This window comes from Equus quagga, chromosome 19 (assembly GCF_021613505.1).
Source record: "Equus quagga isolate Etosha38 chromosome 19, UCLA_HA_Equagga_1.0, whole genome shotgun sequence".
Classification (NCBI taxonomy): domain Eukaryota; kingdom Metazoa; phylum Chordata; class Mammalia; order Perissodactyla; family Equidae; genus Equus; species Equus quagga.
The window spans coordinates 40,329,428-40,349,057 of record NC_060285.1 but is presented as its reverse complement, the minus strand read 5'-3'; the positions used below and the strand labels follow the sequence as shown (position 1 = coordinate 40,349,057).

The 19,630-nt window shown below is 38.4% G+C and overlaps 1 protein-coding gene across 7 annotated transcripts in view; it reads left to right on the top strand.

The window, feature by feature from the left end:
• The window catches only part of NAV3 (neuron navigator 3), a 351,215-nt gene that overhangs the window by 193,916 nt on the left and 137,669 nt on the right, over window positions 1-19,630 (top strand). For all 7 annotated transcript variants that reach the window (XR_006886093.1, XM_046645942.1, XM_046645941.1 and 4 more), the window contains 2 exons: window positions 13,946-14,054; window positions 14,736-15,119. Coding sequence is in view for 6 of the 7 variants with exons in the window: in XM_046645942.1 (XP_046501898.1) it covers window positions 13,946-14,054; window positions 14,736-15,119 (493 nt within the window). In the remaining variant the exon portion in view is untranslated. The remainder of the gene's footprint in view (window positions 1-13,945; window positions 14,055-14,735; window positions 15,120-19,630) is intronic.

Sequence of the window (19,630 nt, the reverse complement as noted above, 5' to 3'; positions counted from 1 at the left end):
CTGTTTTGTCTCCAATCCTGTACTATTTAGAACATTTCTACATGGTGGCTCCAAATGTGTATTCTGGAAAAAAAATCTAATTGGGGAAATATTTCATTATATATAAATAATGTAAGAAAAAAAAGACATATACATGCCCCAGTTTGTCGTATTTTTAAGTGTAAAAACAGGATTCTCAGCTTTAGTCTAGTGTTTTTCCTAGGATCAAGATAAGCCTAGACATATATGGAAGGCCTTTGGGGTAATTTTATTATCTATAGGTCTGTATTTGTGAGGAACTAAGTAGGCTCTTAGCAAAATATACTGCTCCTAAGGGGAAAGAGAGTTTAAAAACATTTTATTTATTTCTAAGTAGAAGAATGCGTGGGAGTAGAGGTATGTCTGTTATTCCAATAAATCTCTGGCTTAGCCCTTGTATATTCCCAAGAAAAAAACTGAAAGAACTATGTAATTTAAAAAATTACTATAGTACTCCAAGGACTCAAAATATTGCTCTGAAGCTCATGAAAGTAACCGTATCGAGTTTGGGCATTAAGAAGCTTCTCCACTTCTTGAAACACTTTGGCAAGCATTAGCCATTACTGCAGTGTCCATCAGAGAATATTGACAACGACAGCACAACATCCCAAGGGTTCATTTCAGAATTACCATCAGTGGTATCATTAGGTACTATCATCAAGAGGTTTCCTGTGGAGATTACAATGGACCAGTGCAGGGTCGGGGTAGAAATGGTGATGCCAAGACATAAGTATGACGATGGTATTTGTAGATTTTTAAAATAATGGGACTAATGATGGCTTTCCCATAACTCCAGATAGTCTCATGGTCAGAATGAAGATGTATATCTTATTGAGAATAGATATTTTTTAAACCTAGCGTGGCGTGAAATGCATACTCTTCACATATTTCTTTATTCATAAGTGTCTTCAATTAGTATCAATATGCCTATGAAATACTAGAGTTCAAACCTGTAGGAGAAAATGCATTTAGTACAGTTTGAATTCTAATTTTTATGTGAATTTCACCAAAGAACCTTGTTTTTCTGAAATTAATATATCAGTGAATATCTCTGATTGAATAAATAATCCATATTTCATTTTTTCTCCAGTTTCATATTCTATCCACCATTTGATCATTTTTTCATAGTTCCAGTTAATATTTTCATTTAACGTTCTGATGTTTTTAGCAGAATACTTGAAAGTGAAATATAAACTAGACTTTAACATAATATATTAATTAAATGGATTTACTAGAAGGTATAATATTTTGTGACAATAATTATTTATATGGAATCATAGATTTGAGTCTACGAATTAGTTAGGAATTTAATAAAAGAAAGAAAATAGCAAATAAATGCTGAAATAAGGCTTCTCTGATTGTGTTATTCCTACTATGATTTGTTTAAAATTAACCTACAGTGGGGTAGTGAACATTTCTCCCAATGAAAACTTGAGATTTTGTGAAGAAAGATGATATGCATTTATGATTAATAAGCTTTAAATTGAGTACCGTAATCAGAGAAATCTGGATGAGAGTATACCTGAAGACCAGTGATGAGAGGAAGACTAGCTTACCCTGGCCTTTCTTCCAATGATCCTGTCTTCTAATCTCTCCTGAGCTACTTATTCTCATGGTCATACCCTAGATCTGGGCATCATCAGAATCTGCAAGCTCTCTATAATCTTACTTTCATGCACCCAATTCTCGATGATTACGACCTCTTACATTTTCAATGCTCTTCCTTTTGTTTCCTGACTCCACCAATGGTTCTACCAGGATTTCCAATTCATTAACCCCACCACCTTTTACTGACACTCAGCAAACTCTGCATACTCTTTCTTCCCTCCTTAATCAGCTGAATTCCTGTGGTAACTGAATGTAATTTTACTTTTGTATATACCCTTTACTCCTTCTCTCTCACTTCATTGTACTTTAATAAAATCACAGACCTGTCTACATTCAACTCTCCACCTGTTCCATACCAACAATGAATGAACCTGGAGAAAAATGCATCACGTGTTGATGTGATTCACCTTACATTCCTGACCACCAACCTCAAGTGAATATTTAATGCAGCCGAGCAATCATTCTATATTTCTCTGGTCCAGTCACTCTTTTTTGTCTTTTTAAGAACTCTCTCAGGGCGTGTAATTCTGTCCTGCTCCCCAAGTCAAGTAACCTTAATGATATAGAACTTTTATGGAGTTAGGTTTTGTCAGAATAAGATCCATGTGTTGTGAATTTTTGAAGCCTATACAATTTGGAGAAGGCTGAAAATAATACAAAAACAAAAATATAAAATTACACACAGTGTTTAGGAAGGGGCTCAATCGAGTAAGGAGCTCTATATCTTAGGTACCACTGGCTTCATGGTCAGCATGCCTTGGTGTCCTGGTGTAGTTCTGCCTGACCATCCATCGCCCCATCTGCTGATAACAGCATTTGATTTTCTTTGGGGGAACTATAGCCCCGTCAGTCTCTGTTCATGTGATTCAAGTGAAATTGACCCAAGCAGATCCAATGAGAACAACCCATTCCCTTGACCGCACTGACTCTTTCAGGAAAGGACATGTGACCCCATTCAGTTCAATCAGAACTAATGAGAATCAGTCTTAGAACTTTTCTTAAGATGGTTAGGAAGGAGCCTGTTTTTCACTAGACCTGAAACTAATCAAAAGGAAACTTGGAATGCTGGCTGTCACTTTCACCCTCAAGAGAAACAAACATGGAGAAAACAGAACCTAAAGTAGGAGAGAATGAGCTCAAGGTCATTGTAGGAAATGTCTGACCCCCTGAACAAGCCATGTCTGAAACTCTTCCTCCCTCCTTCCCTGCACTTTTCTGTTATGTTACCTGGGGAAAATCCCTTTTTGTGCTTAAACAAATGTGAAAAGCATGCCTAGTGCATAACCCAAGAGATGCATGACACGTAAAGTTCTGTGATACTGTTAACGAGCAAACTTGAATGGTTCACACTGCAAAGCAGATTTGTTAGAGGGATTCTCTGAGTTAGCTAGGATGCTTAGCTGTTTATGTTTTCATCTATGCAGTAACTCACGTGAAGTTATAAAAAATTGTCTTTATGGTTAAATGGTAGTCGAAGTTAAAAATGTAGTTTAATTGCAGTGTGAAGATAAGTATCATAAATGAAGATAAGTATCATAAACACTCAGTAAAATGGCATACTGGAGAAAACTCAAGACTTTTACAATCTGGAGACCTTATATCCCTCAGAAGTCTTCATGTATATCATTCAAGCTTCTTATAGTTTGTCATGTTCTTAAGGAGGAACCCAGTGATATTTACCTGATCTGATGATGATCCTTCTGTTAATTGTTACATACAGGTGAAATGCATTTTATAATTTGTGACTATGAGTGAGTGAGCTTCTTGCTTCTAGCCTCTCCTTTAAGATTCATGCCATGACCTCAATATTACAAGTCCAATTAAATTGACAGTTCCAATTTTACTGCTTTGGCTTGGGTCTTATTCTCACATTCATTGACAAAAAGCATTTGGCCTCAGAGACCATGTCTTTCATCAAGTGCCAAGAGATCCTGCCAAATAGAAAGTGAGCTTTATTTTCATTCCACTGGAATCATTCAAGAAGTTGTTATATTTTTCTCTCTACATAGGTTCACACTTGCCCTCTTTTCACATAAGACTCTCTACTAACATGTATAACATTTGTTTAATGCACTTTTTAACCTTTGTCTAGAATTTGTGTTCAACTGAAAGATGTTGGTAGACGCCAGGCTGACTCAGTATCAGCGAAGCTGGCGTGTCATTTGTAAAAAAGTAACAAAATAATTGGATGCATTCAGGAAATCATTTTAGAAGTGAGAATTTAGTTTAAACAGAAGGATAAGCTAACTTCCTAGACTTTGTATTTAATAATGGGAAATTTCTGATATTTAAGATCTTTGTAAATTATCACTTAAGTTGCCTTTTGTTTGAATGTTTATAAAGATTAAGAAGATCAAATTTGGTTAACTGAAATCAGTTTAGATCTTTTACTTAAACGGCCACTGTATAATTATGTTTACTAAGAACTGAAAAGCATTCCTTTTCAGAACATTATAGGAGTTGTGCTTTATGTGAAATCTTGGCAAAATTAGCGATTCATATTTTTAGTACTGATTGGGCTTATTTTTCTCCTATGTTCTGAGGCTTCCTCCTTCACCTTGTATAGCGTACATTTATATGTGAATACGAATAAGTATAAGTACACTCATGTGTGAACGTGCACCCAGAGCAAGCAGAGATGGCTGCCTCTCAAAAGGCTCTAAGTAGGTCCCCTGCTCTTGTTCAGGGTAAACCTATGGACTGATGCAGTTTCAGGGAAGAAGCTACTGTAACTACAATTTGGCAGTGGTATCTTTAAACAGAGAAACAAACAAAAATACCCTTTTGATGTTTTCTCCGTTAAGGTTATTTCTTCAAAATAACCAGCCCCTCCTTACTGGCTCCATTGGACTTAGCCCACCCCTTCCTGGGTTTACCTCTGCAGAAGGATTTTATTTCCTGCCCCATCAAATCAGGGTGGACCATGTCATTTGATTTGATTTGACCAAGAAAATGTGAGTGGAAAAATGACATGGGCCCTTCTTTAGTAGAAGCTCTAAGAGCCATTGCTTGGATCTCTCATCTCTTTTCTCCCTGTCATGAGATCGACGTGTCCCTGACTAGCATTGCTCGTTCTGCATGGGTCTTAGTAGAAAGTGTACTTGTATAGTAAGGTATACTTTAAGGATCAGAGTTGCAGCCAACACAGAGTGGACATTAATGGGAGCAAAAGTGCCTCTTTATTTTTGTAAGCCACTGAAATTTCTAAGTCATTTGTAAATTAACATAACTTAGTCTAAGCCAAAATTCCTCAATCTTGGCACTATCGACATTATAGTCTGCATAAATCCTTGTTGTGGGGGGCTGTCCTGTCATTGTAGGATGTTTAGCAGCATCATTAGCCTCTGGCCATTAGGATGTTTAGCAGCATCATTAGCCTCTGGCCATTAGATGTCAGAAGCACCACATATCCCCCATTATGACAAGCAAAAGTATCTACCAATATTGCTGAATGTCCCGTAAGAGGGACCCAGTTAAAAAGATCACCCCCAATTGAAAACCACTAGTCTCAGCCTAGTAGCTCTCACAGTGGGGTCCCAGAGCCAACAGTATCTGCATCACCAGGGAATATGCTAGAAATGCAAAATCTCAAGCCCCCTTCACACCTACTGAATGAGGAGGGGTGGGGCTGGGGCCTAGCAAGCTATATTTTAATAAGCCCTCTGAGAAGTTCTCAACATGCAAGTCTGAAAACCACCAATCTAAGCTGACTGGTACACAAGCACCTTTGTATAAGGAGAGGGCATAGTAACTGTTTTCACATAAAATACGCATAAGTTTAACTCTTTATCATCTAAAGGATAAGAATTCCGTTTTTTGCGAATCTGTGAGATTTAGAGTATGCTACAATATACTAGTATAACAAAAGTCAAACAAGTTGAAGTTTTATAACTTCAACAAATTTACTCTGGTCTCATACCCTGGTCATTCACTGGGTCACAATAACTCAAAATGAAGGAAAAAAATGTTCTGCTTAGGAATCCAAAGTATTTTAAAAAGTGCTTTACACACACACATTATTATTTTAGTAAAATAATAGTCAGTTTCTATGGTTCAATATTTGTACCCTCATTTTATTTAAGCACATATAAACGCTATTTTTAAAGCATGAGGAACTGAGAATCAGTATTCACAGTTCACAGGTTTATTTGCTTGTTTAATTGCAAACTTCTTATCAGGAATAATTACTGTTCTTTCCATCTAATTCCCTTTTACGTGTCTGTGTAAAATGGATCCTGCTATGCTCCGCTTTTGATCCTAGGCATAAGGAATAATTAACCATGCACAGTAGGTTGTCACCATATGTAAAGATACAGGCAATGTATATTATAATGCTATTTTACATCGTTGAGAGATCCAGCATTTCCTCTAGCTGAGGTTAGCAATATGAGGTGAAAAATCAGAATTAATTTGATACTAGCTCAGAAAATGATAGGGATTTGTATATCGATTTGAATGACACAATTAAATATTTCTATGTGTTTGTCCACTTTCCCTCTTATAATAAGGAATGTCATGGGCAGAAAACCTCAGAAGTTTTCCTTGATACTCTTCTCATAAGCTCACAGTGGTACACGTGGTCTCTCCTATATCTTCTAGGTGTTTTAAAAGTTTTCCTAAAATCAGAATTTCAGGGTGGTGGTGTAGCGGACATAACCAGTACAAGATAAATACAAGAAATTTATCATTTAGGTTTTCTGTTTTTTATCAAAATATTAAAAATAAAGAGATTATTATGCGGGAATAGGTTTATGGAATAGACTAGGAAAATGCTCAATATCAAAAATCATAATGTACATTTTACGGTTTTTTTGTCACATCATTATGTTCTACATACTTGGCCATCAACTTTCAATTATAAGCTTTGACTGAAAATATTCCTTCTCAAAGGGAAAAAAACCGAGGTTTTTTTTTTTTTGCATTTTTTACAGGAAGAAATCTTGATTTTTATTGTCCAATTAGCATTTCACTAAATAGCTTCAGAATAAAAAGCCCTTGAATTTGTTCCTTAGAAGATGAAATGAAGTCTTTCCCTTTAAAGCATATCTGTCAGCCGGTGGAGTGTCATGCTCTGTTTTTTAGGTCCTTTACACTCTTGAATTTGATTTGTGCTTTTACAGCACAAATCCCAACATTCAGAAGACAGATCTGCCTGCTTCAGCTGCCTGCAGCTACAGAGAATTAGTCCGTCATTCTCCGGTGTTGAGGAGTGTGTGTGTGTGAGCGTGTGTGTGTCCGTGTGTGTCCGTATCTGAGGTGCGGTGGCTGAGAGTGATGTAAATGTGTTTAGGGTTAATAGGGTAGCATCTTATTCAGGCTTGGCTTTGAAACCTGTGGCATTCCAGGCTGGACAGCAGCTTCCGCGCCTCAGTTTCAATTTATCAGGATGTTTGCTGCCATGGCAGCCAGCAGCATTCACTGCAGCAACAAGGAAGAGCCATAGAGCAGAGAATGCAGGTGGAATACTAACACGCCAGAGGCTCGCGCGGGGCTGGGCTTCCGCGCTTAATTTCTGCTCCTACGGGGCTCTGATGCGGAGGTTGCACATGCTGCACCGTGTCAGCTCATCTAGAGTCCAGGGCTGCAGACCTAGATCAGCGAAGGGCTGGTGAGAGGCAAAGAAAAAAAAAGCGAGAGACATCACTGGTGCTTCACTACCTTGCGTTTGGCAACACAGAAGCAATAGAGAGAAATGTGGACCCATCGCCCTGCTGAGACATGTGATTGGATGAAGACGGGGAAACGTAGTTGGCTTCCTGTGCTACTTTTCAGCTGGAGCAGTGTCTTTGGTGAACTCTTTTCTGCTTCACGTAGATTCAAGCAAAATGTTTGTAAGTACTGCTGATCAGGGAAATGATGTGGCAGGCTAAATGGTGGGCAACTAATTAAATGTCCTATAGCTACAGAATCGTAGGTGAATGTTTGAGCCTGCCTGGGCTTTTACTGAAGTGCATGTGTTAATTAAAACCAAAAGGGCCAGTTGCTGTCTCAGTGTAAAAAGACAGTATGAAGTCCACTTGATGAGAAGAAGGCGCTGGAATTGCCATGCAGCGGCCAGCTGAACTCTCCGTGTTTCGGAGCAAAGAAGTAAGGAGAAAGGGAGCTGGCCTGCAGAAACAAAAGTCTCTAACCAATCTTTCCCTCGCCAGTGAGGGGGAGAGGAGACCCACTGTGCGCATTTCCAACTGGTTTGGGAATGCAGCAAAGGCCAGCCAGAGAGAATCCACCTATGCAGAGAGGCGCTCGCTGTCCCGATTCCTCTCGCGCTCTGTGCAGTCCCTGTACCACACCAGTGGCCCAGGGGCCTGGAACCTGCTGCCTGCCAGCCGGTCAGGCACTGAGGGCTTAGAGGACTGGTCTTCCAGAAGAGGCTTCGACGGTGAGAGTGATGAAGATAGCAGGTCTGAAGATGAAAATGTGTCCTCCCAGCCAAGCAGCATCAGTAGGAGCTGGGCAGAAGAGGAGGGGGAAAGCTGCCTGCGGGAAGGCACGGCTCATCTGGACGAGGATGTGATCCTTACAATGCTAGGCGATCTGGAACAGGCGCTTTACACAGACTTGTTAGGTAAGTTGAGTGTGCTCCTAAAATGAGGATGGGATTTTAAGAAGCTGCGCATGTGCATTAGCCAAATATCTTCCGTTCTTCCAACTATTTTTTAAAACTATATTTACTCAAAAAACTTAAATTTCTTGTTTCTTGAAATTATTTTCTTTGTAAAGCTGAGCTAAAAGAACCATCGTAAAGTCTATTTGGAGAAAGTAAAGAGCAGCAATCCACCCTGGGCACTGTTGGCCTGGTATCCAGTACATTCTAGATGTCCATAAATAAGAGTTACCGTTTTAAAACTCCAAATGTGTATTTTACTTAGTCATTAATGGAGCCTATTTATTCAACTTCCCTCAAGGTGACCTCACCACGGATATGGAAGGAAGAATGAGGGGCCTTGTGGGTAAATTTTCTGTCTAGTCAAGTTTTTTCTGCTGCCTCAGTGGTACTCAAATGGCTGGCCCTTGTTTTCGCCTCAGTGACAAGTACGGTGCATTCTTATAACACTTTCAGAAATGCAGAGGCCTCTTCTGACAGCTTTACTCACAAACATTTTTTTGGTGTTTGGTGTGTACATTATAACTATTTAACCTACTATGTAGATGACTGTGGACTGTTTTTATACTTCACAGAGTAGGCCTTTTTGATGACATGATGCTCAGTAGTAACTTCTGAATAATCTTTCATTAACTAGATATGAAAAAGTCAGAGGAAATTCTTCAGTTTTGTGATTAAACTTTGTCAACTTTGCTGCCTGCCTAAATAGCTAAATTGTACATGTTTTAATTGTTTATATCTAAATTCAGTGTTCGGTTGAAGCATATTTACAACATACAGTCCCTTCTTCAAAAATCCATTGGTATTAAACCATTGACCGCATCATATTTATGTCAGTTTGTATTTCCACAAAGGATTTCATACAGAACTCCTTAAATATGAAAGATTTAACCCTGAGCAGCGATCTCTTTGTTTCTGATTCATACAACTGGTGCTAAATATAGGTTTGTTTTTATTCTCCATGTAGATCCTCCTGTTACAAGATGTTTTATGAGTTTTTCTGGCATCTTAGTGAACCAGCTTTAGAAGAAGAAATCTTAGAGGGACAGCAAGGGCAAATATTGCCCGATTTTTCATGTCAGCTTGGCTTTAAAGAGTCAAGTTGTGGGAATAGTGATTTCTGAATTTGAATACACCAGGTGCTCAGACACTGAAGATTTACTTCTTCACCATTGTGTGATTTCTGTGATGAGCTGCTTCTTATAAAAGATCTGTATGCAGTACAAAGGCAAGAGAGGGAGTCTTAATCCTTATGAAGGTTTTTCTTTTTTTGGTCCTCCAGAACTGTAGAATCAAGCAGTATTCATCTTTTGCCTGTAGAATGGTAGCACTTATCTTGTTCTAAGCACCTCTTATGTAAGTCTTTTCAAAGATATGCACAGAGTGCAGTCCCCTGACAGTATTTGCTGGTTTCTCTGTCAAATTATAGCATGCTGTGGGCGGGTGTATGTATGACACATGCCTTTTTGTGCATAAATAACTTGGAGCATTACTGTCAGAGGGTAATCTCTCAACAGAAGTCTGTGTGTTCCATGGTTTTTAAACTGAACATCTGCTTATTGTATTTATGGAATTATTCTCTTTAAGGCTTTTATTTTCACTTATGCCAGTATTCAAAAATGCAAGTGAGAAAGTAAGAGGAAGAGTTTATTCAAATAGCTGCTATGAATAATCATATCAGGATAATGAAGCATTCCATTGCAATTCCCTCAGTAATGATGCGTGTTAGGTTGGTGAATATGTCCACGCCCAGAGCACACAGGAATTTCAGGATTTCTGCCACGTGCTTGACTAGGTTCTGCTTCTGGCTCAAAATGGCCTCTTCCAAGTTAGTTTTAGGCAGGGTTTCTTGAGTTCAACTCTTTACTCTTGGATATCTTAAATCAGACAGACTAGGGCCTGTGCTATAACTATATAGGAGAATATTTAAAAGATAACTATAAAGCTGTTAGCCATATTTTGCTATTTTCCCCCCAAAGTGTCTCGTTTAACCAGATGACTTGAAAATTTTCCATCCAAATCACTGTTGGGGTCCTTCACAAAATTAGGGTTATTTCTCAAAATAAATCAGGCAGCTGTATTCTCATTAATAACATTTATAATGTGGATGATGTAGAGGACCTAATTCTCTGTGAATCAGGTTCATTCATATGTAATTTGATTTCCTATTAAAAGATGACAGTGCCGACAGTGTTAATTACAATGTGTTTAATTAAAGCCTAAAAAGTAAGAGCAGGACCTCAAGATTAAATGGTCCGTCTGCCACTAAGTAAAAATGCAGAAACACCAAATTGAGCCTGTTACTCTGTGCCCTGCTCATAGAGGAGACCTTATGAGCAGTGAGAAAGCAGTTTACACCAATTTTAAAAACTCAAAGCAAATTGCAGACTATGCTGTTCTGGAAAATGTGTGTCAGCCCTTACTATCCTGTCTGACTCTTAGGAGCCTTCTTTCAGGAATGATTGTTAGCTTTGAGATTATGGAAGTGAGAGAGGATATAGCATTTTTGTGACTAAATAAATTTCTTGTGTGCATTTTCCTGCTAACTTTTATTTGTTACTAAATTTTTCATTTTATTTGTGCTTTCACATTTGGCCTTTTCAATTGCCATTCAGTCCCCACCCCTAATCCTCCAGACATCATTTGGATACAGATTTACAGGATATTGCAGACTTGTGCAATCCTTAGGGGGTTTGTAAGTGCATTTAATTTTACCTTGCCTTTTGTGGGTCATTGAGAACATTTACTGCAATAAATTTTGATCTGGCTATTATCTTTCATGACATGAATGAGGCAGCAATTACGTTTTGCTCAGTAAGTGCTGGAAAGAAAAAGTCCATTTGTCTGATTGTCATGAGTGGATATCATGATGAGAAAAACCAAAGGAGGGAAGGAGATTATGGTTTTGAAACTTAAGGGAAGCTATGTAAACAAATGATGAATTCAAATGGAAAAACGAAGGATGTAAGATGCCTGTTGGATTGAAAGAAGGAAATTTAAAGATTGAAGATGTGAAAAACTAGTTAGTAAAATGGAATGACTCAAAAATACGATGTTCTTAAAGCTTATATGAAACAACATATTGGGGCTGGCCTGGTGGTATAGTGTCGGTCCATGTGCTCTGCTGCAGCAGCCGAGGGTTCAGATCCCAGGCATGGAACTCTACACCGTTCATCAAGCCATGCTGTGGCAGCATCCCACATACAAAATGGAGGTATATTGGCACAGATGTTAACTCAGGGCCAATCTTCCTTATGAAAAAGGGGGTAAAACCCCCCACATATTGAAAGTAATTCAAATATCAATATTATTAATATTACGCCAGTTGGCAAATGGTTAAGATGCAGCTTAATTACAACATAAAAGCTCTTCCGGAGGGAAGGGGGTCAAGGATAGGAGACATGTAATGGTATATTCTAGAACTTGTGTAAGGTGAATGACTTGCATGCCCTCCTCCCTCCAAAAAAGGCAGTTTCAACACTTTCCTTCTTTAAGTCTTCTCATCTCTTACCATCACTTAGAATCTTTCTACACTGTATGAAATCTTAGACACTGAGTATTGGCTCTAATGCTTCTCCACTTTTGTCTCCTTCTTCACTCTTTCTTTTGCCCACTTGAGTAAAATCTCTCTTCAATTCTGCCTTTCCTATGACTGTAATGATACATGTTTTTCTGCCCTTTAAGATTGTCCCTGCAAAACTCTCCTTTTTCTTCAGGGTTCTTACCAGATTATTTAGAAGTGAAAGGTAGACATCTTTCTAGCCATTTCTTAAATATGCTGTGTCATACTAATGAGGAGAAGGATGGGAAGAATTTCCAGGGAGAATATGATCAAAGTCTTAAGGGTTATTAACAGTTCTGAATTTTAAAAGAATGTTAATCTATAGGGTTAGAGTTTGCAAGACTTGAGTTAGTGTAGGAAAAGTTTATGCTGCGTGCGTGAGGGCACAACATGTGTTCTTCTATTTCTTAAAAATATAAGGAAGTTTTTCATTACTTTCTAAGTTTGGAATAATCCTATTATTAAGCATATTTTAATCATTCAAATAATTTTTGAATTAAAAGGAAGAGATTTACAGACTGGCAGCAGAATGGTGGTTGTTTTGGTACTCATCCAAGGTGAGGAATCATGAACAATGAAGTCACGTTTGGCTGAAGAAGAAAATAAAGAAATTGGCAGTTGTTTTCCAATATTTGAGTGGCTGCCATGGTAAAGATAGTGTAAAGTTGTTCAGTTGGTTTCAGAGCCACTGAGACTACTGGGTGGAAACTAAAGGGGGGCAAATTATTACTCATCCTCAGAAATGTTTTCACAATTAGACCTGATACTGCAGAGGAGAAGAAGTCTTCCCAGTCTTAGTGGTTTCAGGCAGAGGCCCATGGCCACCTCCCAAGTGAGACGAGATGAGTTTCCTCATTGGGTAAGAGGTAAGGAAAGACAATCTCTGAAATCCCCACCAACTCTGTGAATATATTATAAATGTTAACTGGGTGCATTTGTTGTATATTTTTAAAAGTCTGGCATGAATGCCATGGAAGAAAATTAACAGGTTGAATATCTACCCATAGTCTTAAAACAGATTGTAGATATGCATCTTGACATGTCTGTGTGACAATTTTCATACTGGAATTTAATGTAAGCTACTTTTCTACCTTCACTTTTCCTTCTCTTTTCTTTTCCTTTCATCCCTTTGCCACTCCCTTCTCTTCCTTAACACCTTCTTCCTTTGCCTTCCTCTTCCTCCCTCTCTTTCCCATAGCTTCTCTCCCCTTCATCCTTCCAGTCCCCTTCTTCCCCTCCTTCCTTCTTTTCTTCTTTTCTCTTTCTTATTAAAATTTCTCATCACTGGATATCCTCCTGAGCCTGAATTGAACAGAATAAAGGCTATGCTTCCTCCTCTGTCTTTCCATGTTCTTTTTGTTATCCAGGTGCACCAGCTTCAAATGGCCACTGGCCTTGGAAGTATTACATGGCCCTAAACAAAATGGTGTAATGGCACCCGTGCCCCAAAATGATAGGTAGTGATTATGTAAGGCCAGCATTTGTCGCACTGGCAGAGCTGTTTGTTTCATGCCCGTTAGACACATTCTGAGTTCAGATGCCTGGGACTTTACCGGAAATCTAGTGTCACATGTGGGTGTTTTGGTTCCCTGTAGAAAGTGGAGGAATAATTAAAAATAAAGCTATCCCTTGTTGTGAATCTTGGTCCATGAGTCTAATAAAATAAAAAACTTCAAAAGATATTGCTTCTCTAAAAAAAGTCCTCTCTTATTCCCCAGAGTCCAAATATATACTTGCTACTTAAGTCAAGTTTATCTCAACTATTCTGAGTACACTTTGAAACAGATAATTACAGAAATAATTAGGATCCAAATAATTTCAGATTTTTAAATTAAGTTCAGAAACATGGAGTACTGAACAGTATATTTCCAAATGACTCTTTCATTTTTAATGATTAAGGTTATAGTCCAACAAAGTATTACTGTATTATCACCACTTCAAATTATTACTTGTAGTATTAAATTTGTTTCTATTCACATTTTATTGGTAGAAAGAATAATTATAATTTTCAGCTGATAATAATCATTTGGAATTTCCTACCTATAATTTTCGTTTTCAGAAAAATAATTTATATTACTTATATTATGCATATAGTTATTCTCAGGACAGTAAATGACATGAATAACAAACTTATAATTATATTACTTTTCTAGGTGAAGACCCTGAAACAAGAAGAATGAGAACAGTTAAAAACATAGCAGATTTGAGGCAAAATTTAGAAGAAACTATGTCCAGTCTTCGTGGGACCCAGATAAGCCACAGGTTTTTCTCAATTCTATATATCACTGGGCCAGTAAAGAAAAAAATTGCAATCAAGCACTTAACTTCTTAGAATGATAGAGAAGGAATTTTAGTTTTCCCTTACTGTTTTCTCATTTCAATTTTACATGACAATCAACTGGTGACTTCTCAGCATATACCAGGGACTTGTTTCTCCTATCCATCTGTTCTTCGATATAGTTTCCCATTTGAACTGAATTAGCTACTGAAACCACCACCATCACTGCTAAGTCGTTTTCATGCCTGCCTAAAGAAGGAACAATGGCAGAAGTTGCAGTTGAAAAGCATCTGAGGAGGGGTGGTAGAGAGACTTTCAAACATAATTGTAGTTAACTTCCAGAATAGTTCTGGGAAGAACTATTCTTCTGTGTTAAATTAAGCATTTATTGAGAATGTGAAACAGTATTTTGCTTTATCTAAAATGTTATAATGGCCTTTCTTTTGAAAGCAAAAATGCAAAAAACCTGCAAACGAATGCCCCCTCCTACATTTTGATATCTGCAGAGGTGTTTAGAATCTCAAAATGAGTGTATAATTTGGCTTTCATGAAAATGACATCCTTCTAAGAAACGGCTCTCAACTCTAGGCTTTTTTCTTCATGCATCCTTGGTCTGTGGCCCCAGGAGAACCAGAGTATAGTTATTTTTGCATTTTATTTGACAGCACCCTGGAGACAACATTTGACAGCACTGTGACAACGGAAGTGAATGGAAGGACCATACCTAACTTGACAGGTCGACCCACTCCCATGACCTGGAGGTTGGGCCAGGCGTGTCCTCGACTTCAGGCTGGAGATGCTCCCTCCCTGGGTGCTGGCTACCCTCGCAGCGGTACCAGTCGATTCATCCACACAGACCCCTCAAGGTTCATGTACACAACACCTCTCCGTCGAGCTGCTGTCTCTCGGCTGGGAAACATGTCACAGATTGACATGAGTGAGAAAGCAAGCAGTGACCTGGACATGTCTGCTGAAGTTGATGTTGGCGGATATATGAGTGATGGTGATATTCTTGGGAAAAGTCTCAGGACGGATGACATCAACAGTGGGTAAGTGGCCCTGGATCCAGATCTCTAACAGAACTGTGTGAAGAGGAGGGGTGGTCTACTAAAATGCGTTAGCCGCAAAAAGGGCGTAGAAGTTGGTTCACAAAGTCATTAGAAAATGTGACAAATCTAAGGTTATTTGGGAGATATTTCAGGCCCTCTCCTCTGTTCCGTCATAAAAAGTAAAATATCCAAAGTTTCTATAAAATCTTTTTATGATAAGCCATTAAACTTTTCTCTTGTTATAAGTTTAGAGAAACATATATGCCCTGTGTTTTTCAGAGTGATTTTCACATGCTTCTTCAATAACAGATTCTGTAGTGAAGGACATGGAAGGAGAGAGGGAGTTTTGCTGAGCTGCTGGGTTTTTTTGTTTTTTGTTTGGGCTTGTCAAAGCTGCCTGTAACTGCTTTAAGGAACAAATATTTTCTAGCATTCTTCAATTATGCACCTCCAATCTATTTTGAGGAAAAATCATTTTAGAGTTAGAAGTTTCAATCTATTTCTTCTTTTTTGATGGTATCACATTTTTTTTTTTATGGTGGCTCCTGTTTTCCTTCTGTTTCCTATTACATTCCAAAAAATGTTGTGATTATAAAACTCTTAAAGTATCTTGACAATTTGGAATATTTAGTACTATCTGAGGATGAGCCCTAATGAAGTCAATAGGACATTCTATTAAAACTAGTCCTATCAGTAATTGTAATTGCTCTTTTGAACATGTCTTATTACCTATTTCACTCCTGTTAAGTGCTTTAAAGATATTAATTCATTTAAGCCCCCCACCATAGCCAACCCTTATGAGGCGAGTATTATCATACCTGTTTCATAGGTAAGGAAACTTATCCCCATTGGCCCCAATTGCTCAATGCTAAGGAAAGGCCAGCCTTGCATTCGAGCTCAGATATGTCTGATTTCAAAATCCAGGCTCTGTAATGTGAAGAAAAGCTTCCCAATTAACTTTATATTTTCCACATGAGTCTAGGTTTTGACCTGCTCTTTGTCCATACGCATCTGAGAGGACCAGTGTCAGATGTCATTCTTCTATATGAATAACCTTTCCTGACTTCATTCATGAAAAGCCTGTTTGAATGGTGACAAGACCTTAAAAAGTACAAAAGAGATTTTGATCAGATCCATAGCTTTGTCTGATATCCTGACATCCACCAGTCCATTCCTGGTTGCCACCCTGCCTGAGTTTCCAACAATTTAGAATTAGGGAGACAGATTATGGTTGATTAGGGTAGGAAGCAGTCGAGTTAGCCCAGACTCAGAGGGCCTAATTTAAGTCTTTTTCTACCATTTGCTATCTGTGGACTCCTTGAGAGCTTAACTCACCCGAATTCTTTTTTGTCATCTGTAATAATGATAACATTGCAGAATCTTCACGAAATTGTTAGGAATGAAGGAAATAACCCACACAATCGTATTTAGCATGAGGCCTGTTGCAATATAAGTCTTAAGTAAATTCATCATCATCAGCACAATTACGTTTATTATCATTAATAGCCTTTAACCTAATGGTTAATAACCTAATAATCATAGAGTGTGATCTCATATAGGAGATATTAGAAATTGTGGGAGGCATGAGGACTCCTGGGAAAAGAATAGAGAGAGAAGAGGGATCATGAGCTGAATTGTGTACGTATGTATTTATCTGAACAATATTTGTCGAGTTCATCCAATGTGTCAAGCAACCTTCTAGGCACTGTGTGTGCAGTGGTGAAGAATATCGACACAGGGCCTGCCCACATGCGACTCACATGCTAGTGTTTTCATGTTTTTATAGGTGCTTATTTATTCAATAAATGAAGAGTAATATATACATATATGTGTGTAAGTGTGTGTGTAAACCTTCTTAGGTAAGTAGTTTTTTTAAAGGCATTTGGGGGGGAGGGAGGAGGAAGATTGGCCCTGCACCAACATCTGTTTCCAATCCTCCCCCATTTGCTTGAAGAAGATTGTCCCTGAGCTAACATCCATGCCAATCTTCCCCTATTTCATATGTGGGACGCTGCCATTGCATGGCCTGATGAGTGGTGTGTAGGTCCACGCCTGGGATCCAAACCCGTGAATCCCAAGCCACCGAAGTGGAGCACATGAACCCAACTACTATGCCGCCGGGCCAACCTCTAAAGGCATTTTTTTTAAACTGGGTTCTGCATATGGTAATATATATTATAGGCATACCTATACTCAGAAGCATTTTGTATTTTCCAAGACTCTAGCTGTATTAGTTAACACTAACTTCTGTAAGAGAGAAATTTCAAAGTCCCAGTAATTTAACACAAAGAAGGTCATTCCTCCTTCACGTAAAATCCTCACTGGTGTTTCTGACCTTCAGTTGGGGAATGTGCACCATATAGTCTTTTAGAGACTAAGGTGAATGGTAGGTGATTCTGCTATTATCCAACCAAGTTTAGAATGTCACCCTGGGCATTGATATTCAACAGGCAGATGGCAAAAGAGAGGAAGAACCCTAGTGTAAGAACATTTCGTGAGTACATTTTAGGCCTGGAAGTGGTGCATATGACTTCTACCACTTTCCCTTACCCAGAAGAGCTGCATGGTCACATCTAACTGTAAGTGGGGCCAGGAACTATGGTTCAGCTGTGTGCCCAGGAGGTAGAGGAAGTTGGTTTGATGAGAGCTAGCTAGTCTGCTGAACTCACAAATGAGAAAAAACAAGTACTGTTATATCCTTTTTCCTTCTTGCTTGTTTCATTCCTCAGTGGAAACTCAATTCAGACTTCTGTTCTCCATTTTTGTTCCCTATCTGTCTTTCAAATAAAGTCTTGGATAGCTCCACGAATAAGTCCATTAAATATGCACCAATGGTCTACATGTTTTATGTTGACCAACAAAGTCATTCATATTCAGTATCTAAAATAGAAGAAGGAAAAAAACACAAAGTAAAAATAACACAAATCCTGTATAAAAACTTCCTCTGGTGATATTTACCTGCTTGGCCTTATACATTTTCTTTTTCCCCTGGTAGAGTTCAAGACACTGAAATTTAAAGAATGACTCACAGTTCTGTTCCCTGAGTGGAAGGTGACTAGACATGGTGAGCGGGCAATGTGGCTGGTCCCAGCTCAGGTGTGTTTGGGAAGATAGAGGATGGAAGACATACAGGATGTGCTGTATGTCTTCGTTGTCACCAGTGTACATAGTGTGTCGTTGCTGGCATTTGTAGAACTGCCTGATGTCTCAGCCTAGAATTAAAAAGTCGAAAGACTAGAGGGCTGGCGACATCCCCGGGTAATTTTAATTTGATACGATTTCCTTTAAGTAAGAAACAAAGGCATAGAGATGTCTGTGCTACAACTCATGAGAAAACTGTCACAAAGTTAACTTTCTGTTCCCAATTTTTAAAAGTATGTTTTAGTGATTAAAAGGACAAAGGCTCAAAAGACAGAGTAATGAATTAAGATGTTTAATATAGGAATTTTTTCTCATGTAACCACAAGGAATGTCATGAAGTAAATGGGAATGGAGTTTCATTTTTTCATGTACTTTAGGGAGAACTCAGAAAATTAATCAACATTCTGAGAATTCAAAATTTCTTGAAGCATGCAAAGGCTTATCTCTTTCTTCTCTCTTTAAAATTAGTTTAAACACTTGGGGCTGTGAATCTGCCAGTAATTAGGAATTAGTCCAAGGAGGGCCTCTTACTTATAATAAGTCTCTTTGAAAAAGTCTCCATTTATGAAGCAGAAAAGAAACACTGTAAAATTAGGGGGAAGTTACATATTTTAATTGGATGGAAATTAAAGTTATCTGCAGGTGTCACAGTGATAAACAGTTGGGCCAAAATATAGCATAAAACTCTACTTTAAGTGACATGACCCAAACACAAGGTGATTCAGTTCTGAGGAATGAAATTTTAGAAAGCGGTGGTAGATATTTTAATCCTGCTTCTCTTCACTCCTCCCTTAATTCTCCTTTCATAAACTTTGTGGTGACTGAAGCATCCACAACACTGGAAAGGGCAGGGTTGTCTGAGTTGGGTTAAAAGGATCTGCACAGAAACCACAGATTTCTAATCTTAACGCTTCTACTTATTTCATATTCAAGCTATGAGAGTTATTTTTAGTGAGTAGAAATTCTAATGGAAAAATAACTTGTAATACTAGCCAATACATATAGCACTCACTATGTGCTAGGCAATGTCCTATGCCTCTTACATACAAGAACTCACTTATATCTCACCATAACTACGAAGAGTAAGTGTATCGTTACTATCTCCATTTTGCAGATGAAGCCTCTGAGGCAGAGATAATTTCAGTGACTTGTCTGAGTCCACACAGCTCGTAAGTAGCAATGCTGGACTTGAACCTAAGCAGTTTGGCTCCAGGCTGCACCTTTAACCATCATGACATACTGACCCTGTGAGATTGTCCACACGTCTCTCTGTGCACATTTCTCTCTGAGAAGTTGATTTTTTACAAGCACACGTAACAGAGCTTCACCGCGACCATTCACTGTTAGTGGTTTTCTTAGCTAGCACCTTT